Source organism: Anolis carolinensis, chromosome 2 (assembly GCF_035594765.1).
Source record: "Anolis carolinensis isolate JA03-04 chromosome 2, rAnoCar3.1.pri, whole genome shotgun sequence".
NCBI lineage: Eukaryota > Metazoa > Chordata > Lepidosauria > Squamata > Dactyloidae > Anolis > Anolis carolinensis.
This window is the reverse complement of record NC_085842.1, coordinates 273,226,231-273,250,967: the sequence shown is the minus strand read 5'-3', so window position 1 is coordinate 273,250,967 and position 24,737 is coordinate 273,226,231. Positions and strand designations below refer to the sequence as shown.

The 24,737-nt window shown below is 36.7% G+C and overlaps 1 protein-coding gene across 23 annotated transcripts in view; it reads left to right on the top strand.

The window, feature by feature from the left end:
• Positions 1-24,737, top strand: part of ppip5k2 (diphosphoinositol pentakisphosphate kinase 2) — an 85,903-nt gene that overhangs the window by 58,721 nt on the left and 2,445 nt on the right. For 4 of the 23 annotated variants that reach the window (XM_016994832.2, XM_016994831.2, XM_016994829.2 and 1 more), the window contains exons 21-33: positions 4,362-4,489; positions 6,067-6,181; positions 6,571-6,678; positions 6,806-6,922; positions 7,842-8,018; positions 10,745-10,918; positions 11,833-11,856; positions 12,146-12,215; positions 14,892-15,011; positions 15,779-15,841; positions 18,509-18,568; positions 22,029-22,178; positions 23,084-23,212. In XM_016994832.2, coding sequence (XP_016850321.1) covers positions 4,362-4,489; positions 6,067-6,181; positions 6,571-6,678; positions 6,806-6,922; positions 7,842-8,018; positions 10,745-10,918; positions 11,833-11,856; positions 12,146-12,215; positions 14,892-15,011; positions 15,779-15,841; positions 18,509-18,568; positions 22,029-22,178; positions 23,084-23,212 — 1,435 coding nt within the window. The remainder of the gene's footprint in view (positions 1-4,361; positions 4,490-6,066; positions 6,182-6,570; positions 6,679-6,805; positions 6,923-7,841; positions 8,019-10,744; positions 10,919-11,832; positions 11,857-12,145; positions 12,216-14,891; positions 15,012-15,778; positions 15,842-18,508; positions 18,569-22,028; positions 22,179-23,083; positions 23,213-24,737) is intronic. The other 19 variants (XM_062972220.1, XM_008113973.3, XM_016994835.2 and 16 more) reach the window with 19 other exon arrangements.

The window sequence follows — 24,737 nt, the reverse complement described above, 5'->3', positions numbered from 1 at the left end:
GCAACAAGGGGATCAGCTACTCTTGATCTCATCCTAACAAATGCGAAGGACCAGATCAATGCAGTTAAAGTGGTCGGATCATTGGGGCAAGCGACCATGTGCTCCTGCAGTTTGCGATACAAAGGAAGGCCGAAACGAAGACAAGTCAAACCCACATTCTGGAATTTAGGAGAGCTGACTTCCAAAAAATGAAGGAAATACTGAGCAGCATTCCATGGACGCCAATATTAAAAGACAAGGAAATCAAGGATGGATGGGAGTTTTTCAAAAGTGAAATACTCAAGGCACAAATGCAAGCAGTGCCAACAAAGAATAAAAACAAGACAAGTGCAAAGAAGCCAGAATGGATGTCCAAAGAACTTCTAACCGGTCTAAGATTCAAAAGAGACATGCACAAGAAGTGGAAAAGGGGAGAAATCACCAAAGAAGAAATCAAACAAATAGCCAACTCCTGTAGAGAAAAGGTTCGCAAGGCTAAAGCGCAAAATGAGCTCAGGCTTGCCAGAGATATTAAAAACAAATAAAAAGGGCTTTTTGCTTACATCGGTAGGAAAAGGAAGGAGGAGATAGGGCCTCTGCGAGGAGAAGATGGGGAAATTCTGACAGGGGATAGGGAAAAGGCAGAACTTTTTAATGCCTTCTTTGCCTCAGTCTTCTCACAAAAAAAAGCCAGCCTCAACCTCAGCAACATGGAGTGGATGAAGGATTGGGGGAAATCCAACCCCAAATAGGGAAAGAAGTCATCCAGGAATACCTGGCTGATCTAAATGAATTTAAGTATCCAGGGCCAGATCAAGAAGGAACTAGCGGAAGTTATTTCAGAACCACTAGCAATCATTTTTTAGAGTTCTTGGAGAACAGAAGTCCCAGCAGATTGGAGGAGGGCAAATGTGGTCCCTATCTTCAAGAAGGGAAAAAAGGACGACCCAAACAATTACCGTCCAGTTAGCCTCACATCGATACCAGGGAAGATTCTGGAAAATATTGTTAAGGAAGTGGTCTGCAATCACTTAGAAACAAATGCGGTCATTGCTAATAGTCAACATGAATTTACCAAAAACAAATCATGACAGACTAATCTGATCTCTCTTTTTTTAAAAAAGTTACAAGCTGGCTAGATGCGGGGAATGCCGTGAATGTAGCCTATCTGGATTTCAGTAAGGTCTTTGACAAGGTCCCCCATGACCTTCTGGCAAACAAGTTAGTCAAATGTGGGCTAGGCAAAAACTACAATTAGGTGGATCTGTAATTGGTTAAGCGAACAAACCCAAAGGGTGCTCACCAATGCATCATCTTCATCTTGGAAAGAAGTCACGAGTAGAGTGCCACAGGTTCTGTCCTGGGCCCGGTTCTGTTCAACATCTTTATTAACGACTTAGACGAAGGGTTAGAAGGCACGATCATCAAGTTTGCAGACACCAAACTGGAAGAGATAGCTAACACTCCAGAAGACAGGAGTAGAATTCAAAACGATCTTGACAGATTAGAGAGATGGGCCGAAACTAACAAAATGAAGTTCAACAGGGACAAATGCAAGATACTTCACTTAGGCAGAAAAAATGAAATTCAAACATACAGAATGGGAGACGCCTGGCTCGTCAGCAGTATGTGAAAAAGACCTTGGAGTCCTCGTGGACAACAAGTTAAACATGAGCCTACAATGTGATGCGGCGGCGAAAAAAGCCAATGGGATTTTGGCTTGCATAAATAGGGGTATAGCGTCTAGATCCAGGGAAGTCATGCTACCCCTCTATTTTGCCTTGGTCAGGCCACACCTGGAATATTGTGTCCAATTCTGGGCACCGCAGTTGAAGGGAGATGTTGACAAGCTGGAAAGCGTCCAGAGGAGGGCGACTAAAAGTGTCTGGAGAACACGCTCTATGAAGAGCGGCTTAAAGAGGTGGGTATGTTTAGCCTGCAGAAGAGAAGGTTGAGAGGAGACATGATAGCCATGTACAAATATGTGAGGGGAAGTCATAGGGAGGAGGGAGCAAGCTTGTTTTCTGCCGCCCTGCAGACTAAGACGCGGAACAATGGCTTCAAACTACAGGAAAGGAGATTCCACCTGAACATCAGGAAGAACTTCCTCACTGTGAGGGCTGCTCGGCAGTGGAACTCTCTCCCCCGGAGTGTGGTGGATGCTCCTTCTTTGGAGGCTTTTAAGCAGAGACTGGATGGCCATCTGTCGGGGGTGCTTTGAATGAGATTTTCCTGCTTCTTGCAGGGGGTTGGACTGGATGGCCCGTGAGGTCTCTTCCAACTCTACGATTCTATGATTCTATAATTAGAAAGAATTCACATTCATTGGATGTCAGAAGGGCTGTAAAAATCTATATTGGCAGAACAAGAGCATTTAATCACACAGAGGCATTTTAGTTTCTTTTCATTCAAGGATATCTGAATGTTTCCAACTTAAATCAGTAGCGACTATAACAAGTACAGAGTGCCATTTTCCTTGGAGACATATGCAAAGCTGGATGGGATAAGCTATCAACATTCTTAAGGCATTATAAAGTAAATATATTTAAATCAGGTCAGATAAACTTTGGATGATTTGCAGATACAGTACAATACTCAAGCAGCTACTCACCCTTAAGCTTACATATATCCCAATGATTGTGAATTGCTCCTCTAGCCTTCCTGAGAATGCAAGATTCATATTTAATATATATGATCATTCTAGGAAGACTAAAGGAGCAATCCACTTCCAACTGGGCTGCGCTTTTTAAAAAATTGTGCGTTGGGGGTTCTAACTTTTAAACTTGAATTCTAGTGCTTTTAATGAATTCACCAAGCAAGGCTATGCTGCAAAAATGAAAGAGGGAGATAAGGGACCAAAGGATAAAACCATTTAGTATTTTTGGTCTCTTGCTTTGATTAGCTGGCACATCCTTCCTAGGATGATCATTGAATGTATCAACTTCTCATTCCCTTCAAAAGCCAGAGATGTAAATAATTGAAATTGGTAGAACATTAATAGAAATTAATGTTTGACTCATACAATATATGTGAATAATATTCAAAATAATTGCACTTTAGAAGAACTACAGTTTATGTAACATGTTTCCCATAGTGACGAGTCTCATGTGTTTGAGGAAGCCCAGAAACAGGAAGTGAGGGCCATAGTTTCTTCTGCCATTGTTTGCCAATCATGAGTTCAGAAGTGTAATGCTTTTGATCCTTAAAAATCCATTATATTGAACAGTATTATAACTACTAGATATAGGATTACATTTAACCCTACATGTTTGCTGGATCCTTGTGAATGTGAAAAAATGTAAATTAAAAAAAAACTTTTTTAAAAAATCTACAAAAACACCTCTCTAGGTCTTGCAGCTTGACTCTATGGCCAGTTTCCACTGGAAGTGTAGGCGACTTACAAATGTCTAAAGGAATGTTGTCTCCAGGACTTCCAGCACAACTCTGTGGTCAATTTCCAGTGGAAGTTGACTGTAGAGTTGCATTGGAGGACAGAGCGATTCCAAAAGAGAACCTATTAATCAAATCCATGAACAATCAAATCTACAAAAGTGAAACCCACAAATGTGGAGAGCTGACTGTATTGTATGTCTATATTTTAACTAATAGCCGTTTATAGCCTTATGCTCTCTTAATTGTTTTAACACCATTAAAATGCACCTGTGTAGTGGAACAATACCACATTATGTAGTAGTAGATTCTCTGTACCAATTCAGTATTTTTATATTTCTTCCTTAATCATTCATTTTCAGACATTCCATTTCACCCAGTTTACATCTTTTCACTGCTCAGTTAGCTGTGTGATTTAATTTTTGTAACGGTATTCCTACTTAGGGTTTTTATTTTATAAAAATTGATTAATTCACATCTTCTGATACCACTGTTGTGTTTAGTTGGTACACATGTGTAAATGTAATAAGCATTGTGATAGAAATAGAGCAAGTGGTGATGCCTTAATCCTGAAGTGAGGACAGTAAAAAGAAGGGAATGGACAGTGGAAATAGAATCATGCACTGTCAGAACTAGCCAGATTATTTAATATGAGAATTTTTGAGATTAAAGCACTCCCTTAGGTGTTGATAGATTACAGTATTCAAGTTTCAAATATAATTGTACAGTTGCATATGTGATCTACTACATATATTCCTGAGACTTGTGCTACATCATTGTCTCTGAAGAAGTAGATAGTAACTCACAAACCTCATACTAAAATACATTAGTTAGTCTTAGCCAGAAAATTCATTTTTTTAAATTCTTTTCCTCCTTTCTATATTGAAACAAACTAACATAACTGTCTCACAAAAAAAAGCAACCCAAAACACCTTTGCCGAATTGACAAGTAATTTCTGGTATTAAATATAGTTTGTTTTCTTTTTATCAAGGAATATGGTATTACTGAAGCTGAAAAACTAGAGATTGCTAAAGGTTACTGCAATCCACTATTAAGGAAAATCCGGTCTGATCTTCAGAGGACTCAAGATGATGACACCGTTAATAAGCTCCATCCATTGTAAGTTTCTTTTTACTTGGAGAATTTGATATTGGTAATTTTTGATTGCACTACAGCTAAATATGCAGTAAAATTATGATAGACTTAATCCAAGGACACTTACAAAATGGCCAGAATGTAAAAAAATATAGGTTAAGGCACTGGGGAATAACATCTGCAAACATGTAAGCATTGAAGGCATTTTATGGGCTCATACTGTTCATGAATCACCATACGTCCACATTTTTCTTTAGCCTTTCAACCCCAGATCTCTTGCTATTTTAAAACTATTGTAAGTGTTTTAAAATGCATGCGTGGCTTTTTTTCTTTTTGTTCATCTGTTTATTTGTGGTTTTTTTAGGAAACTCACTGAATTACATGAGCAGTATTTTAGAGGGAATGTGTGGAAAGCAAGGCTTCATAGATCCTTTACTCTAGCAAAGACAGAAGTGTTCATCTTAAAAGGATGAATTTTAAAAACCAAATGCAGGTAGAAAATAAGTTTAGAATACTCAACAGGAGATTAGAAAGGGACAATAAGGTCCTTTCTAATCTATACTAAAAGAATTAAGATGTCAGGCAGACATACTAAAACATGTTCTCCTTCACAGGATGATAGAATAGAGAGATGGAGATCTTGAAAAACAGAGAAAGTTCATCCTGGATTAGTTTCTTTTCTTTACAACAGAAGGAAATAAATTAACCCATACAATGTAATCTGCCTGTCATGCTTTGGGATAGGTGGCTGGCAGACCTGTACGACCTGTGACCCTCCCAAGTGTTTGGGACTCCAATCCCCAGAAGTCCTAACCAGCTTGGCCAGTGGTCAGAAGGTCTGGGAGCAGATGTTTAAAACACCTAGAGGACCATAGATTCTGCAGATCTGGTCTACGCCATCCCATCCCTACTAGATGAGGGAGCAACAATAAGTGCAGAAACTGCTACACCTTCCTATAGTGAGAATTGAGGATAGATTTATTTTATTGTGACTCATTTTTAAGCATTAGGTGTGGCAAGTTCAGATGTTGAGATAGCTATAGGCAAAAACCAAATCTAGCATGTCCTAAAATATTCTGATAAACATAATTCAAAAATTCACAATGGTTTGAGTATTTGACTATGTCTTTGAATACCAGAGTTTGAATCCCCACTCATCTATGGAACCCATTGGGTGAACTTGTGCAAATTATTTTATCTCTGCTTTAGGGAAAGGCAAAGGCAAGCTCATTCTGAACAAATATTTCCAAGAAAACCCCATGATAGGTTTGACTCAGGTTTGCCATAAGTTAAAAGTACCTTGAAGGCACACAACAACAACAACAACAACAACAACAAAAACAAAATAGTTATAAACAGCAGTGGGGGAGGGATGCAAAAGAGAATTTAAAACTGTTTTATCTTTTTGTTGCTCAACATAGCCTTCCGAAAATTGCCAGAAATTTATTTGTCCAGTATCCAGATATTCTGTGCCCAGCTCTTACCAGACTTTATTGAGATTTACAATGTTTAGGCTTAATAATGGTATAAAGCCGTTTGGTTTACTATGTGCTTATATATTAGATGTACCTTCATTTGTTTATTCTTTATTTTCTTTTTAGGTATTCTAGTGGAGTTATGTCTCCTGAACGGCACGTCCGAACTCGTCTGTACTTCACCAGTGAGAGTCACGTTCATTCCTTGTTATCAACTCTTCGTTATGGTTCTTTATGTGATGTAAGTGTTACCTTCTTCAGATTGTTTTCAGTTGAATTTTTATAAACAATAGTCTTCTTTTGCAAATTCAAAATATTCCACTGAAAGTGAACTTCGTAAATTTTTATTACCACAAATTGTATGGGAGAATATTTTGTGTTAATTCTTAGGCGTTTTGAAGAACCATGGTTTTTGCTAACTGTAGCTCAATTTTGTATAATTTGGGTTTTTTCTATGACTTGACCTAGAAAATGTTATCTTTTTGTGATTTACCAATGCATCATTATTCAAAATATTTATTTAATGGTAGGTGTGTTAATGGAACTAACTCCCCGTGCATATATATCTGAGTGCAACCTAAGAGTTAAATGTGTATAAATGTTAAACATATGATGCTCTTTTGATCTAAGGCGTCGAAAGATGAACAGTGGAAACGAGCTATGGATTATCTCAATGTGGTTAGTGAACTCAATTACATGACCCAGATTGTTATCATGCTGTATGAAGATCCAAACAAGGTAAGAAAATAATACACAAATAGGAAAATTGCTAATACCTTTTCAAAAGTCCACATATCACTGTATCAGCTTAATATATACTCAGAAATAAAAGACTGAGCTTGAACTATCTTGTCATTCCTGTTAGGAGCCTTCTTCAGAAGAACGTTTTCATGTGGAATTACACTTTAGTCCTGGAGCTAAAGGTTGTGAAGAAGATAAAAATTTGCCATCAGGTTTTGGATATAGACCTGCCTCACGAGAGGTAAATACCGCTAGAAATGTTTCTTACATACAATAAATTTAAGTGTAATTTTGTATATCATCTCATAGCAGTTGACTGCCTCATGTAATTGTAGTTTTTCTAAAGCTTAGAAACATTTCTCCCTTTTGGCGCTATAGCTCCCAGAATCCCCCAGCTAGTACAGTCAATTACCATGTTTGCTGTGAGAGATTCTAGAAGCAATAGTCCAGAAAAATAGTCAAGCTCTGACCTTTTATTTATATTTTCTAACAACAACTTCTGGCAGTTTATAAAGGCAAATATTTGCCTTTTTTTAAGGCAGTGTTATTTGGGAAATACTTGTTACTCTATCGAAATTTCAAAAATTGCTGTAATATAATATCTAAAGAAGCCACTCTAATAAGTGCATGGAGTGATAGTTAACTGGAATAAGATAATGAGGTTTTATGTAGCATTATGATATCCTAGGTATCATGTTATATTAAATAATTAAATGTTTTCAAACATATATACAACTTAATATGTAAAGCTGCATTTGTAAAAATGAGTGTAGGAGTAATATAATATAATATAACATTGGATGTAGAATTAATACATTTTGATCAAGTGGTAATTGTTGTATGTACTCTTCATTCTTTTATTTCTGAGGTTTCACTGAAACATATACACCTTAGGGTTGTTGTGTGTTTTCCGGGCTGTATGGCCATGTTCTAGGAGCATTGTCTCCTGACGTTTTGCCCACATCTATGGCTGGCATCCTTAGAGGTTGTGAGGTATACGTGAAAGACTTCTGTAACACATATACTCATTAATTTTCAAAACAGCTTCTACTGTTCAAAGATCCCATTGTGTGGAGGATAATAAGGGCACAGTCCCTAATATTGTTAAAAATGATACATTCCGTTTTTATGTGCCACATGATTTTTCTCCTTTCTTATAGAATGATGGTTCAAGGAAATCCTCCCTTAGAAATGACAGCGATGAAGAATTGCATACCCACCACAAAAGGGATGAACCAGATCGATCTATAATGCTTTTCAAGCCAATGGTTTCAGATCCAATTCATATACACAGAAAGTCACCACTTCCAAGATCCAGGAAAATTGGTTCAGTGGAAGTAAGTTTTACTGTGTTTCATCTGTGATAAAAAGAATCCACCCAAATGCATGGTAAAGTATGTAGTAGCAGTGCTCCTAGGGCTTTAACACTGCTCCAAACACTTCTGTAAATTAATAATCATTAATATGTTAGTAAGTTCTAGTAGAGTTCGATCTTTCATAACTAACCTACATTGCTTGCATACACAGTTTTATGAGATGTAATGTACAAGAAATGAAACACTTATATATTTTTTCTTTTGCGATCATGTTATATTTTTATTTGCTTTCATTTTTACTTAGTGTAACCATTTGTAGTGATACATGCTGAAGATAAGAAAGTATAACAACAATAGATAAATGCTGAAAGATAAGAAATTATAACAAGCCATAGTTTTTTCTCAAATCATAAATATAGATATTCTGATTTATATATTCTGACTGAATCTTCCCCAATGTCTCACTTCTGAAGCAGATGACTAGAGTCTTTTGGCCCCTTTTTTTTTTTACAATCTTCCAAGATACAGAAAAAAATTACAAATGGCAGTATGTCAAGTTTTATATCTCATCCCTTACATATATTTTTCCCTTGGTAAGACAAATACTACAATAAAATATTCCAGGGCATTTGGACAATGTGATATCATTGATAAAATTTCTATACTACTTGACTTTTAAAAATTAGAGTAAAGACTAAAATAAAATGCAAACAAAAACTACTTTAGGTGGATTCATATGTTTGCACATATCTGGTTGACATGATATTTTTTGAGGTTTTGGTTGAAACAGAGACCTTGCAAAATATCATCAATTCTATAAAACTTCCTAGAGTTTTAAAAGTGGAATTTCTGTCTACTGTGCACAACCAAACATCTAAAAGCCCAAGTACTTCATTTATTGTGAAACATTTGAATCTTGGATGAAATGTACCAGTAAATTGTCTACTGTTATTATTTAATATTAGAAGAGGAAAAATATTACATAATATAATTCTGCAGAACTTTGAATCTAGGTTTCCTGTTTTTTGTTTTGTTATGTTTTTTACTTTGTGCCAAGCAAAGTTGGATAGACACACATACAAGATAGTGGTATGACTTTGGCCAGCTGACATTTGGGCTTGACCATTGCTCTATTGTAGCCCAATGGTTCTCAATCTGTGGGTCCCGAGGTGTTTTGGCCTACAACTCCCAAAATCCCAACCAGTTTACCAGCTGTTAGGATTTCTGGTAGTTGAAGGTCAAAACATCTGGGGACCCACAGGTTGAGAACCACTGTTGTAGCCAATTATTCCAGTCCTCTCTGTCATCTTGTCTACACTTTTTGGCCTTGTGAGGCAGGCTAACATAGATGAACCTAAGGGAAGACTTCTCTTGACTCATGCCAGGCCATGAAAGGGTCAGCAATGTTCTGCATTAGTCTCTGACTTTCTATTGCCAGTTCAGAGAAGCTATAATTATGGCTTTCTTATGTTGTGATTTTTTTTTGCTCCATACTTCCCATGGGAAGAACAAATATTAATTGGAGATAATATATTGATTTAATGTGTATAATGTGTACAAATTTAAAATTTAAACCCAGAAACACAAGCCTAAGCTCAATTGCTAGTAGATAGACTCAGTGCTATTTACCTAAGTGCAAACTTATCCAGTGGATGTACTGTAGTTGGAATTCTTAGTTGAATTTAGGTCCAACAATTTTTGAATAAGGTGATAGACAAGTATTCTGAAAAGGTTTGTTTCTTGTTCCAGGATGCAACATGCTTATGTAGTATTTCCTTTATCCTTTGAACTTTTTTACTTCTACCTAAGAATTCTGAGATTTTGCGATGGTGTTAGCAGTTCTATATCAGTAATATTCCTGTTTCATTGGTTAGAAATGTAAAAGATGGGGATATCTAGAAATCATAAATTATTATAAATTACTTACTGGGAAACCTCTGATCCATTAATTACCCCAATCCAGTCTGCAAGGAATTCAGAGTAGTTAAAATGTTGAAGGGATGTTATCAGATTCCTTCTGGCTCAAACTGAAATTTCTCTTTGGAGAGAGGTAAATATTTAAATGCTAAAAAATGTTAAATCAAATAATTTTAAAACATTAAGACTGTTCTTGAACATAACTTTTCTTCAGCTCATTTCTGATTTGGTTGCTTCTGTTCTTCTTGCTCTTGGCGACAGATACCTATCAATGATAATTTTGGTGGTTTTCAAATAGTAGATTGAAATGTTATCACATGATTGATTCTTGGTTTGATTCTTTTGGTTGATTATAGAATTTAAGAAATGAGACACAGTAATTGAGCAGAGGATAGTTGTGATATCTGGATGCAGGAAAAGACTAAATTTTACTGGTGTGTTGGATTCAAAAAAGTTTAGAGACTTCGTCTTTAATGAGAAATCCTTTTTAATATTGCCGGTATTCAGTTAGATAATTTACATTTAGTTGTCTAGCTGCATGAAGGGTGAAGAAGAGTGCAGAGTTAAGGAGAAAAACTGCACATGCATGAACTTTAGTGTAGTTTGTAAAATTATAGTACTATATGGAAGTATGTCTAGTGAAAACAGTAGTTGAGTACTGTGTTGTGATGTGTAGTTTGTATTATGGAAAATGTTATTCATTGCTATTAAACACTGGTATCACTATTTAGAAAAGGGTGCAAACAAAACTGTATATATTTTCTTACCATTTGGCTATGAATCTAACGTTGCATGCTTTGCTGTTTTTTTGCCCCCTTTCTCACTTCCAGGAAGAGAGCCCCCTGAGTGTGTCTAGCCCAGAGTGTATTGGTACCTGGCTGCATTACACCAGTGGTGTGGGTACTGGGCGTCGAAGACGCAGATCAGGGGAACAAATCACTTCTTCCCCTGTCTCCCCTAAATCATTGGCTTTCACATCCAGTATTTTTGGCTCATGGCAACAGGTTTTTAAACTTTACTTCATTCAACATTACTATGCATTCCAAACAGGAACCAAATGTCTTTAAGGACATCTAATCCCTTGTTCTGGATTTTGTTCAAAGTAAATTATTTCACTAATCATTAAAATGCAATGACAAAAACATGTTACTTCCAAGAATGCTTGGGGGGGAAAAAAGCAAGTGCATGTATATATATTTTTCTTTTTCTTTTTCCACAATTTCCACTCAATGTACTCAATTGTTGATTTTTGAATTGGTTTCTTTTCAGGACTGTATAGATGAATATAGTTAGTTTCCTCATTTAAAAAGAGATCAGCTTTGGCTTAGTTGTCCTTTAAGACTTTTTTCCTTTTTGAAAAAAAAACAGCACTGAGTAATTTGGTGGTAGGTACATTAAAATGGTTCTTTAATATATGAATCAAAACGCCTTTTGAAATAATTGGATTGGGGTCCAGTACTTATATTCCATATCTGAGCATAAATGATATTTTCAGTGGCTATTAACTGTGCAGGAAAAAAATAATAAGTACTAATCATTATTTCCTCCGTTACTTAACTTGAGGCATCCTATTTTTCTTACTCCTTTGTGAAAGACAGTATGTCATCCATTGTAATGTATGCTATTCTGACTGTAAAGTGTTAGGGCAATTTAGGAAGCACATGTGAAGAATTGGAACATCCATTTTATTTTTTACAGTGGATGGTGTTCTGTTACCAGCGACCCTTTCTTCTTTTCAGAAGGGTATATTGTTTCCATTTCTTCTTGGACCTACAAAGAACTTGGGTGTAGAAAAAGATTATTAGAAACTGAATATCACAAGTGTACCGTGATAGAGCCTGTGCATGGATCAGTGATCATATAGTGACCTCATCGGTCTGTCTGTGTTTCCTCTTTTTTTTCCTCCCTTCCAATACAGGCGCAGTTTAGGAGTGTTCATTTGGTAAACTGAAGTGACACAGTTTTCTGTGTTTTCATATTTTTCTTGGTGTCTGTCCTGTTTCGTCATGAATGCCTGCTTGCACCACTTCATTGCAAGGATCTCATAAGTAAAATGGATTCCCTTCAGCAATACTGCATGATCTTCCATATTATTTTGATATTTCTACTAACGCATCATGTGGCTTATTAATATTTAACTGTCTTAAAGCAGGCTGCTGTTTCAAGCTTAATGGATTCTACAAGTCCACTTGTCTATTTTTTTGTCCTTATTATCTGTTTCCCATGTCCAGGTTCCTCCAGAAAACAACAGTTACTTCCGACCACCAAGAACTATTGTGGAGCAAAAGACTAGCACAATAGGTATGTATAAACTTTCTAAAAATTGGTTGTTTCAAAATATACCTATAAGTAGACCTAGACACAAGATTTTATGCTGACAACTTTGCAGATCTTTAAGATGTTACCACTGCTGCTTAGAGTATGCATTACAGGAATGTTAAAACAAAACAGAATATTATTATTGCCATGATTTTTTCACTTGAACTAAATGCCATTCATATTTTGATAAGTTCATAAGGATAATTTTAAGATGCTTTATCTTTACATTTTGCTCATTTGTGAGCTAGAAAAATCTAAACAGATGCTCCTGGGAATCAAAATTTCATTGCTTTCCTTAGTTTCCTTCTTCCCATCTTCATTTAAAAAGCAAGACAGGGGAAAGTTCTTTGCACTACCCCAAATTCCATCAACTACAGCTTTCAATATAATACTATTAGCTATTGCTTCATTGCAGCAAGATATATATATAGAGAGAGAAAGAGGGATGGGGGGTATTGTTTTATAATATGTATTCTAATGGATAGTTTTTTGTTATGTGTTATATTATTTAACAGATTGAAAGTAAATTATACCCCAATTTTCAGCCAAAAAGGTCTTCCAAAATTTGCTTTCATGTAATCAATCAGTATCAAACAAAACAATCCTGCTCAAACTTTCATTTAAAATAGATAACAGATGAGGAAAGTTAGAAAAAGGGGCAAAAAGAAATATGAGACAATAATTCCTAATGTTGTTATCTGAGAATGAGAGAGCCCAGTGAAGCCAGCATTTATCAAAATCAATGGAGGCCCCTCTCCTGTGGGTTGGATAGAATGTATTACATGCTGTTATACACAGCACCACTATTTTGTTCTCTTAAATGTAGGCGTTTCCATTTTAGATGAAACTTACAGAGCACTTTAAATGAAAAAAAAAACATTAAAAGGAGATTGAAATTAGAATTGTGTGTGTGTTTGCTAAATACTGCATTATTTTATCATCTGTAGTATATATCATTCCCAAACAAAATGTATGCTCTTGATTTTTCCAAGAAATTGTTATATTCCCTCCCAGTACACAAAGGCTGCTACCGTAAGGCAGTGAACAAATGAAAAAAATTAAAATGGTGCAAAGATAAAATCATTCAAATTCTCTTTAAAAACATTCTAAAGCAGTCTTAAAATACAATTAAAAATAGCTTAAACAGAAATTTCAAACATTGAGGGCTGTTTTGGCTGACCACCAGAAGCTCAAAAGAGATGAAGCCAGCCTAATGTTTTGGGAAGGGATTTACCACAGTCAGGGTGCTGCCACAGAGAAAGCCCAGTTAGTATGAACCTAAAACTTCACCGGATGTTGACAGAGCCTCCTCTGAGGATCTCAAATTTTGGGCAGGGTCATATGGAAAGGATGTAGTCTTTCAGATAGCCAAGCTCCAACTCATTTGTGGCTTTGGAAACCAAAACCAGAAATTTGAATTGAGCTTAGGAGGAGCAAGTTGGAATCTGATGTAGTTCACTCAAGACCAGTGTTTTAGGACATCCTAAAGGTACACTTGACAGTCTTGACAGCTACATTTTGCATGAACTGCAGCTTCTAAACACTTAATAGAGCATATTATAGTAGCGAATTACACCAGTCTGGCTGTCTGTTTATACATTAACCCTGATAAAAACTCATCTGTTTGTATCAATACCGAAGCTATTTAGTTCCAAAACTTTTGTCACACCAAGCACTCATTTATATTTGCTATGTTTCTTCAGATGTATTCATAATGTGTTCCTCACTATTGGTCATTGGTGGTTACAACTTAAATTTGCAAGTACTTTCAAAAGGCAAAAAGAGGAGAAATGTCTTCCAGAAAAGTGCCTTATAAATTCATTTTACATGAATTGGGAATTGCTGCACCCAAAGCAGTTCCTTTCTCAGATTGTATAATGTCAATTTGAACATAGTATGGTATACAATTGCACTTTCCCGCAGATAGAATCTGTTTCTTTCATCAGAAGGGTGTACCCCTTGCATTCTTGATACCTGTGCTTTGAAAAGAAGAAAGTATTGGAACTAGAAAATTTTAAAAAACAGTCTATCTTGTTAAAATGAAGACCAACTTTGCATATTTTCCTATAGGCTCCTTGTCTAATGCTCAAAAAATACTATATTTTTAGTAATCACAATATAAATTTAGATGCCTGACATATTTAATGGGATATTTCTACACAAGCCACAAGTGGAATCTGTACAAGAAATCTTTCTCATCATGCCCTGTGGGCTTCATTGGAACTTACATGCAGAATGTTGCCCCACACTGCCATTTTCAGAGTCCAGTGTTCATTTATGCAGGTTCAGTTATAAATTCTAAAAATTTAATCTTGTCTTTCTCGCTCTTCCATCTCTTTGTGTCTTTCATTATCCTGATCCGGCATGGATTTTCTTCCCTCTCTTTGCAAAGCCTGGCAACAAGAAATTAAACTTTAAGAGCTTCCTTTTTGTATGTAGTTAGTTAAAGGAGTTGTAGGCTGTAGAAGTACAATAAATGATGTACTAGATTTCTTCAAGTACCGCAGAGACATTACAAGCATATTGTGCATCTGTCCGAGACAATGCCAGAAACTACCTTTTGTGTGGTAAGAGTGATATGCTTGCATGCTGCATGCATCCTCAATGTGAATGGAAGAACACCTGGTTGCTGTATGTATTTTCTCTAACTCCCATCAGGGTCTCACTGTGCGAGCCTGTTTAGCACCTCAGTGCTCGGGGGTTCTTCAAGTGCACCTAACCTACAGGATTATGCTCGTACTCATCGTAAAAAGCTGACTTCTTCTGGCTGCATAGATGGTACGTGCACACTTTCGCACATAAACGTACACACACTCATGCACACAGGTACCCTGAAAGAAAACTATTGATGGAGTAGGAGTACTAGAGTAAGATTCATTAGTAATAACTTCAAGGAGATTAATTCTATTTATTTCTCAAAACATGATTGCATCAAATACCACATATATTTTGTCAATCCCGTCTTTAACACCTATCGTATAAATTCAAGGTTTAAGAAATTCTGCCTAAGCAAAATTATAATATTTAGAGTGAAATGTGGCTTCTAATTGAAATCACTGTACTGAGGTAACTGTTTTCTGAAACTGGATGAAAACTATAGAAATATAAGAATATATATTGACATTTGTAAAGTAATAAAAAGAAGTAAATTTTAGTTCTAGGTTTGGGATTTCAGGTAATGAGTAGATATTTTAGTACCAGATTTCTACTAATACTGCAATGTTCAGTAACATTGTTGCAGATTTAAAAATGTAAGTTCCTAATGTAACTTCCATGTTACTAAATTCTAACCATGTATAATTCTTATTTCAAAATGACAAACTCACCCTTGCTTTTCTTCCATACACTCCATTAAACATCAAATAATATCACCAAACAAAGTTTATTTATTTTAAAATATGTTTTTGGCCTCTGCAGTTTTCCAGTTCCTTCTGCATGACACTTAATTTTCACTTCTTTTCCATTTTCCCCCTCTGTCCTTTCTTGAAATGTCCCTCTTTTGGTAGCTGTTTTGAATTTCAGGTACCTGTTTTTCTCTTTCTCAGACACCACACGTGGTTCTGCTGTTAAAAGGTTTTCTATCTCATTTGCTCGACACCCAACCAATGGTATGTTTTCCTTTTATTTAAAAAAGAATATTCCCTTGCTTCATCCCTTCCAAAACATGGGGTGTATAGTTTTGTCCACCATCATCCTTCCTAATTCCAACTGATCACATGGCCGTATGCTCAATTATTAGTTACACTGATAGTTTGAATCTGTTTTCCCTTTTAATTTCTTAATCTATTTTTAAAAAATCATACTCCAAATATTTTTGTGGTAAAATATAGATAATTAAATAATTTCCACATTTAATTATACACATTACTCAAACAATACTATGATATGATGACAAAAGAATTCCTGGTACTTTCTCAGTAATCTTTGCCTTCTTGCTGTGTTGGATGCATTTGTCCTGAAGCTTTGGAGTTCAGCATTAGGACTGTCTTGTCAAAGCAGACCAAAAACCCACCTACTCAAGCGTTTAATTTTCAGCAGCAACCATCTAGTGATGTTGAGAAATTTATAACTAAGACATGAAAGTGGTGGGTGCTCCTTTGTTTCTTGTTTTTTTTTCTGTGGAAAGTTACTTTTGAGACAAAGGCATATAATGACACGCTGAATCCATTCTTGTGGACAACAAGTTAAACATGAGCGAGCAATGTGATGCAGCTGCTAAGAAAGCCAATGGGATTTTGGCCTGCATCAATAGGGGTATAGCGTCTAGATCCAGGGAAGTCATGCTCCCCCTCTATTCTTCCTTGGTCAGACCACACCTGGAATACTGTGTCCAAGTCTGGGCACTGCAGTTGAAGGGAGATGTTGACAAGCTGGAAAGCGTCCAGAGGAGGGCAACTAAAATGATTAAGGGTCTGGAGAACAAGCCCTATGAGGAGCGGCTTAAAGAACTGGGCATGTTTAGCCTGCAGAAGAGAAGGCTAAGAGGAGACATGATAGCCATGTACAAACATGTGAGGGGAAGTCATAGGGAGGAGGGAGCAAGCTTGTTTTCTGCTGCCCTGCAGACTAGGATGTGGAACAATGGCTTCAAACTACAGGAAAGGAGATTCCACCTGAACATCAGGAAGAACTTCCTCACTGTGAGAGCTGTTCGGCAGTGGAACTCTCTCCCCCGGAGTGTGGTGGAGGCTCCTTCTTTGGAGGCTTTTAAGCAGAGGCTGGATGGCCATCTGTCGGGGGTGCTTTGAATGCGATTTCCTGCTTCTTGGCAGGGAGTTGGACTGGATGGCCCATGAGGTCTCTTCCAACTTTACTATTCTATGATTCTATAAATAAACAGTGATGTGATGATGCTTAGTTTATATTTTTTTCATCATTCTCAAGCACTCCAAATGTCTTCAGTATGTCACTATATTTAACCTTAAAAGTTGCGTATCTAGCTGTTTTTTATTGTTGTTTTTTTAGTTTTGTTTGCTTTTTCCCTAGCAGCTAGAATAAAAAAGATGCAAGGTTAAGAATATCAAGGTGCCAATTATCTGTTGATTTTATTTATTAAAATATTTATGAACTGATTTTCTGACCAGTGTAGACTTCAGAATAATGGACAATTTAATTCAATAACAATGAAATCCCCTTCCCCAGTAAAAACAAATAAAACATTCATTAAAACATTCTTTCGCTAGCAATATTAACAATTGTTACTAATCCTATTCTCATTTAGTTCAGTTATCATTTATAATGATGCTGTTTGCTGTTGTCTTTGTTGAAGTGGTGGTGCTAAAGTTAAAAGTGAACTCAAAAAGAATGCTTACAATCATTTTGTCAGTAACTTGTGCAAGCCCTCTTTCCTTATGGCATGCTTTATTTAGTCAGTTACCTGATTTTGTATTTTTCTTTTGGAGTTTCTGGATATTGGAAAGCATTTCTCTCCTGTCATATGTAAACTTCTTCACACAATCTTTGTAACTGAATTGTTCCTTTCAGCGCAATGATTGAATTGACTACTCTCCCAGCATAGGTAAAATAATAGTCCTGGTCTCACTGTGTCCATCTTTATTTGTCCATTTTCAAAAAGTTATAGAGACAATTCAGTTAACAAAGCTCAATGGTGAGGAATGTGGGGTTTCACTTAAACTGGAAGTTTATGTTTATGCTCTGTGATACAGTTGTTGCACATAAGGCAAATTATAATGAAGCAATAGGTAACTTTCATTCTGAAGAAACTTTATAAATATTACTCCCATTAATAAAAAATGACGTTGAAAATAAGAACTCTTGTTATTTACTGTAGAATATAGTCATCTAATAAAAGCTCAGCATCATAATGCAAAATATTGTAGTTGAAAGCTTTTAGTTGGGTTTGAGTCCTAAATGGTATATATTTATACAATTAGGAGAAATCTATTCAGCTGACTGAGTACACTTATCTAAATTTAATATGGTTAATATCCTTTCATTCTGTTTATACATTCATATTGATCAGTTTAATATATTTTCTCACTTAGTTTATTGCATGATCTATGTATTTCTTTGATTCTAAATATGCTCCCTGTTATACTTGAGGGTTGCTCTACCTGTTTTGACAGATTAGTGTATTTTTCCTTGACTTTTTCATTGAGGCCTCTCTGTTTCTTTGATTTCTGTAACTTTGTAGATAATGATGCAGCTCCTAACCTATTTCAGTCCTTCCCCTTCTTTCCTCTTGAGTTCAAGGAACATGGTGAGATCATTATCTACTGACAGTGCTTTATCTTATTTTCTGGGCCTCTGTGCAGACCATCCAGACCTCTTTAGGTGCTGGTCCGTTTCCTCTGAGGAGTTTCTAGGCTCCAGTGGTATGTTTTTATAGCTTTCAAATGTGAGACTGCAGGGTGGCTTTCTAAGTTGCTGCGCTAACCCTTTCATTGTCTTGTATCTTAAAGGAAAGTGATATGCTGCAATATAATAATAATAATAATAAGTTTATTTATATCCCGCCTCCATCTCCCCCGAAGGGGACTCAGAGCGGCTTACAGCAAAATCAAATATAAAGCAATGATAAAGTATGAAACATCAAAGAACAATAACAAAACCAATAACAAAATATACACAATAACCGGGGGGGGGGGGGGGGGGGGAAAGAACAAAAAACACACACACACAACGTGGTATTAAAACATCGAGTTAAAAACAATGAGGTTGCAATAGTGGATAAGCAAGGTGCACATTATGAATAACGAATTCGTAAATAGATAAAGTGCAATAGATTCATTTAAGGTCACATTAGGTAGGGAGGAGCCCTGAATTAATATCAAGTAATCAGGAAAAGAGCGACCAGTACAAAAGGTCGAGGAGCATAATTGTAATTATGATGGGGATGGGCGATCTTAACCAAAGGCCTGGGTGAAAAGCCAGGTTTTCAGACTCTTTCAAAACGCCATCAAGGTGGGGGCTTGCCTGATCTCCCTAGGCAGCGAGTTCCAGAGCTGGGGGGCCACTACAGAGAAGGCCCTCTCTCTCGTCCCCACCAACCGCATTTGTAATGCTGGCGGAAGCGAGAGGAGGGCCTCCCCCGATGACTGAAGAGACCGTACAGGTTCATAGGGGGAGAGACAATCCCGAAGGTAGCTGGGTCCCAAACCGTTCAGAGCTTTATAGGTAATCACCAGCACTTTGAATTGTGTCCAGAAAATGAATGGCAGCCAGTGGAGTTCCTTAAACAGGGTTGACAGCTCCCTGTATTGGGCTCCCATCAGAACTAAGGCTGCCAAGCGCTGAACTAATTGAAGTTTCCGGGCCGTCTTCAAAGGCAGCCCCACGTAGAGCACATTGCAATAATCCAATCTAGAGGTAACTAAGGCGTGGACCACCTTGGCCAAGTCAGACTTCACGAGGTAGTTCGCAGCTGGCGCACAAGTTTTAGTTGTGCAAAGGCCCTCCCGGCCACTGCCAACACCTGAGCATCAAGTGTCAGCGATGAGTCCAGGATGACCCCCAAGCTGCGGACCTGCGCCTTCAGAGGGAGTGCGATCCTGTCAAGTACAGGTTGCCACCCAATACCCCGATCAGACATACAACTGACCTGGAGGACCTCTGTCTTGTCAGGGTTAAGCTTCAGCTTATTCACCCTCATCCAGCCCATCAGAGCTGCCAAGCACTGGTCCAGTACCTAGGGGGCTTCTTGGAGTTTGGTGGAAAAGAGTAGTAGAGTTGGGTGTCATCTGCGTAGAGATGGCACCACACTCCAAAACTCCGGATGACCTCGCCCAGCGGTTTCATGTAGATGTTAAAAAGCATGGGGGACAGAATAGAACCTTGCGGGACCCCACAATATGTCAGTATATAATGCCAGATCAAATATTTACCATCCAATATGTGTCGCTTCAGAAGACATAATACAAATGAAAGTTTCTAAGTTTTTTTCTTCATGCAGGGAGACGTTTCAGAGCATTTCTTTAATGCTTGACAACTGAGTAATGCAGCTGCTTAAGGGTGTGTTCATAAATGACTAGGTGGACATTTTAACTCTTTGAAAGGATATGTACTGTTACTTTTTCAGATGCGATACGGTTTAATCATTCTTTGATAAACAGACTAAGTACACAAGAGCACTTGAATAAAGAAAGAAAACTTCTAAATTCCTTGCTAGAATCATACAGATATTTATCTTTGTTGATACTCTTTTTTCCTACAGTCAGGGAAAGCTGCAGTTCTTGTGGAATTTACTGTAATGCAAAGAAAGGGTTTGCGCTTGCCTGCATGTGTAGCACCGCATTTTTAAAGGGTTATTATCACATATTATATACAATTGATTTGGGTTATACACAGTGTCTTATTTCATTATATACAGTTTCAAACATTTCCTCAACAAACTTTATTTTGCTAATTTCAAAGGAATTCATATTTTGTAAATTTAGTGAAAGAAAAGTGACATCAAATGGCCAAGGTACATAATCATTTAGGATAAATTGTGGGATTTAACTTTTTACCGCATTTTTAAAAGTTCTCAGAACTGTAAATATGATTATATATTGAGTAACAATACCATCTCATATTATTCTCTTATGGAAAAAGATGTTTTGGGAGAAAAATGTATCCATCTTTTTTTTAAAGGTGTTTCTTTCAGTATTACAAAACTTAACCTTTATATTGACTTAGTGTTGTGTATGTGTGTGTAGCTATCATAAAAGTGCTTTGCTGAATTTATATATGCATATGAGTTTTTTTTTAAAAAAAAAAATAACATTAATGATATTATGCATGGTTGGTGGTTCTAAAATATCTATATGCCTGTACTTATGCTGCCCAACATTAGGTTTTATATTTGTTTTGACCGTAACCATTATAAAAATGATTCTTGATGTCCGTATATAAGAGACTTTTTATAGTTTTGATATTTGAAGAGATATGAATGAGCTTTCCTTGCAGAAAACAGTAATTTTGTAATCTTTCATAGCCATTTTCACATTGTTGATAGAAGAACCAGTTCCAGTGTTATGAAAATAACTGAGCTATGTTAAATACTGGACAACTCATCCTTCTGTATGATCACCATGCTAATTTGAAGACACCCAGTTCATTATGATTTTTGAAACTAAGCAGGATGAGGCCTGGTTGATTCTTGCATGGATCAAACACCAGGGATCTTTTAAGTAGGGCCCTAAAGAACCCTGCCTGAAACATCAGAGATCAGTGTTTAACAGTGGACTAGATGGACAAAGGATCTGCCCTTAAAGGGTGATTTCCTAATACAGAAGGTAGAAAGGTGTTGTATAGATGTACAGTGGATCAATAGAACTATTTCTGTGTAAATGGCTGCCAAATAATTCTTCCTTAGTACTGCTTACTTTTTTAGATATCAATTTTTGTTATGCATATGCAGAACCATGAACTTACTATATAGTAAGTTCCGATTCTCTAACTCTGCTCTAGATTACTTCAGTATCCAGAGTTGTAACTAAAGAGTTACAGTATGTTTGCATGGATGTATATTTAATGGGAGAGTTATATATGGGAACTGTTGCCCCCCACTTTCTCATTGCAGACCCATATGTGTCATGTGATCAACTCTAAAAGCCTTTTGTCAAGGAACATTTCTAGAGTGGCTCCTGATTCAGTGCTTCCTGAATTACAGCCAGGAGCAGAAATCAGGAGTCCCCTACTCTGATCCAAAAAGCTTTGAAGCACATGGTACACACAGGTCTCTTTGTATTCTGATTTTTCTACTTGCCTCTGTAGATCACATTGTCACCAGTATAATGGCTCCATTTGTTCCTTTTATATTGGAAATCTGTGGTACATTTTCTTCTTTTTCAGGCTTTGAATTGTATTCCATGGTGCCTTCAATCTGTCCTCTAGAAACCCTCCATAACTCCTTGTCATTAAAGCAGGTGGATGAATTTTTGGCCTCCATTACTGCCTCTACATCGTGTGAAAGTCTTCTGCAGGCATCTGCAGCTTCTTTTTGTAATTACCTTTTATATTTTCTGCTTTTCTCACTACAAAACATTGTCAGACAAAAGCATTCCATTAAAATTCCAGGATTCGTTTAAGAATCGTGTACGAATGAAAACAATCTTAGATTTGAGTAAGTGTCTTCTGGTTTCCCCCAAGAACTGGCATATTACCATACCACCCACGCTTCAGCTGCCTTGAAGTATAAGAAGATGCCATTTAACTTAAGTTAGTCACACAATATAATTACAACCGAATTTCCTGTCTTGTGTTCTGTTTAGAATGTCTTTAGAGCAACAAAGGATACCTGCATGATTAGAAATGACTTAGATCTGAAAAAGGACACATCCACTGCACTTTTATTCTACACAAGCACACACATACATACTAATCATAGCTCTAATTGTAATAACCGTTTAGAATCCAGGATTGCTTCAGATGCAGTTGTAGTAATAGGGATATGCTCTTGTGGTATGTGTATGTGTAAAGGCCTTACATGACATACAGCTCCCCCCAAGGAGATAAAATACCTCATTGGGACTTAACCATCTATAGAGTTTATCTAGAATAGTGGCTGAAGTGGCAGAAGGGGTTTTTAAGAAGCTAACTTCCCAGTCCACTCTTTCCCACAGCACTTTACAGAGTACCGGAGAAATGCTGCACATAAAATTAGGGAGCCACTTGAATGGTTAGGACCGTGATGAATGCTGGTGGGGGGGGGATAGGATCAAGGGGAGGCACAACACACTATTATATATTATAGTGTATCAACTTTGCTAAAAACTGATGTTATTAAAGAAATGGCATGGCCTACTCTGAAATTTTATATAATCTCTGCTCTTCAGCATTAGTAATGTGCAGTTGCATAACACAGAGTAAGATAAAAAAGCTTTCTATTTTATTTTTTTAAAACTTAGATTCTCCTTTACATGTGGATGCCAAGTCTTCAAGAAAGGAATCTTTGAACACATATACTCCTGCTAAAATCCTGCCAACACCAGTGGAGGACTTTATGTGCCGGCGAACTGTGGAAAAAAGTCCTTCAGGTAAGTAGTGTCTGGAAGAGCAAGACCAATGCACATAATTTAATGTTAGTATAACTTTATTAAGATATATATGACGGTAACTGTATTGTGTTATTTTAAGCTTAAGACATATAAGACTGTTTTGTTGAATATTGTTGTACCTAATATATTCTTTTGTATCATTCTCAATTACACCACAAATTGAATAAAACAAGCTGGGGAGTGGGGTGAGAGATCTATATCCTCAGCATATGTGTCATACCAATCACATAAAAAGGTCACTAATTAGCAGCCCATATTCTAGTTGGCACTCCATTAGTTGCTGAGGTCCGAGCATATAAAAGCATATTTCATTCTTTCATCCCTCTACATGTGCACTTGATCCTTGCTGATCTTGGCTGATTATAGTCAGATCCAGACTGAGAAATAGATAGATGACCCAGTGCTCTCCCCAGGAATGTCTAACATTGTGTTTTAAAAGACTGTTTATTTGTTTAATATGGTACATTTCTCCCAAAATAAGACTGTTGGCAGCTCACAGATAAAATTAATTAAATAAATGCAGTTTTTTTTTTAAAAAAAAAAAACACCATTAAAAACAGTATACAATTCTTTGAAAAAGATACACGATTCATCTTAAAAACATAAAAAGAACAGGGCAGTAACCCTCATGCTTCTCCCTGAACATAATTACATCACATTTCATACATGTTCTGAAGTGGCTGAGCATCTCAAAAGCCAGTTAATAGGCAAGCACTTGACTGCCATTTCTGAAAATACAAAGATAATGTTTGAAAGATCAACCAAGTCTGGCCCGTCCTGCATACTTCAGAGGTGTGCTAGATTGGAAATCATACACATTTTCTGAAATAACTTCTTTTGCCTTCTCACCAGGGGAAACAATCATTGTGTATTCTTTGCTCAGTCCTTTTTTTTTATGGTTCACAAACATATGGCTATAGTTAGGTGAATCTGTTCCCATAATATCTGATATTCTGTAAAATTGGGATGTAGCATTAATTTAATCTTGATGTTTGGTACTCATAAATTTAATGGTACTGTTTTTGTCAACATTTCATTAAGAATATGCCCTGGTAGTGCATTTCAAACACAGTAATTCCTAGATGTTATTGAACCAAAATATAGCTCAACTTTACAAACTGTTCTTGTGAATTTTGTGACAATTGGTATTGTAAGAGTTTTTAAAAGAGAGTTGGCTGCCATACATAATGTAATAAGAATATTTAGATTGGAATGTTGGTATTTACTTTTTTAAGGAATGTATCTGTGTTACAGAATGCCTATCTCAAATCTAAAGGGAAATTAGAGGGAATCAATAAGGCCTAACATGAACCACTCTGATCTTACAGGACTGAGAGAGATGTTGATGTCAATTATTAAAAGATGTTGAATCATATCCCTTTGAATATTGCTTTCATCTTTTGTAATTCCCATCTGCTTGAGAAAGATCACAGTGTTGGGCATGATGCAGCCAAGATTTAGATCTTTCAAATTTATTTCAGTGGAATAGAGGCAGATGCGTTTG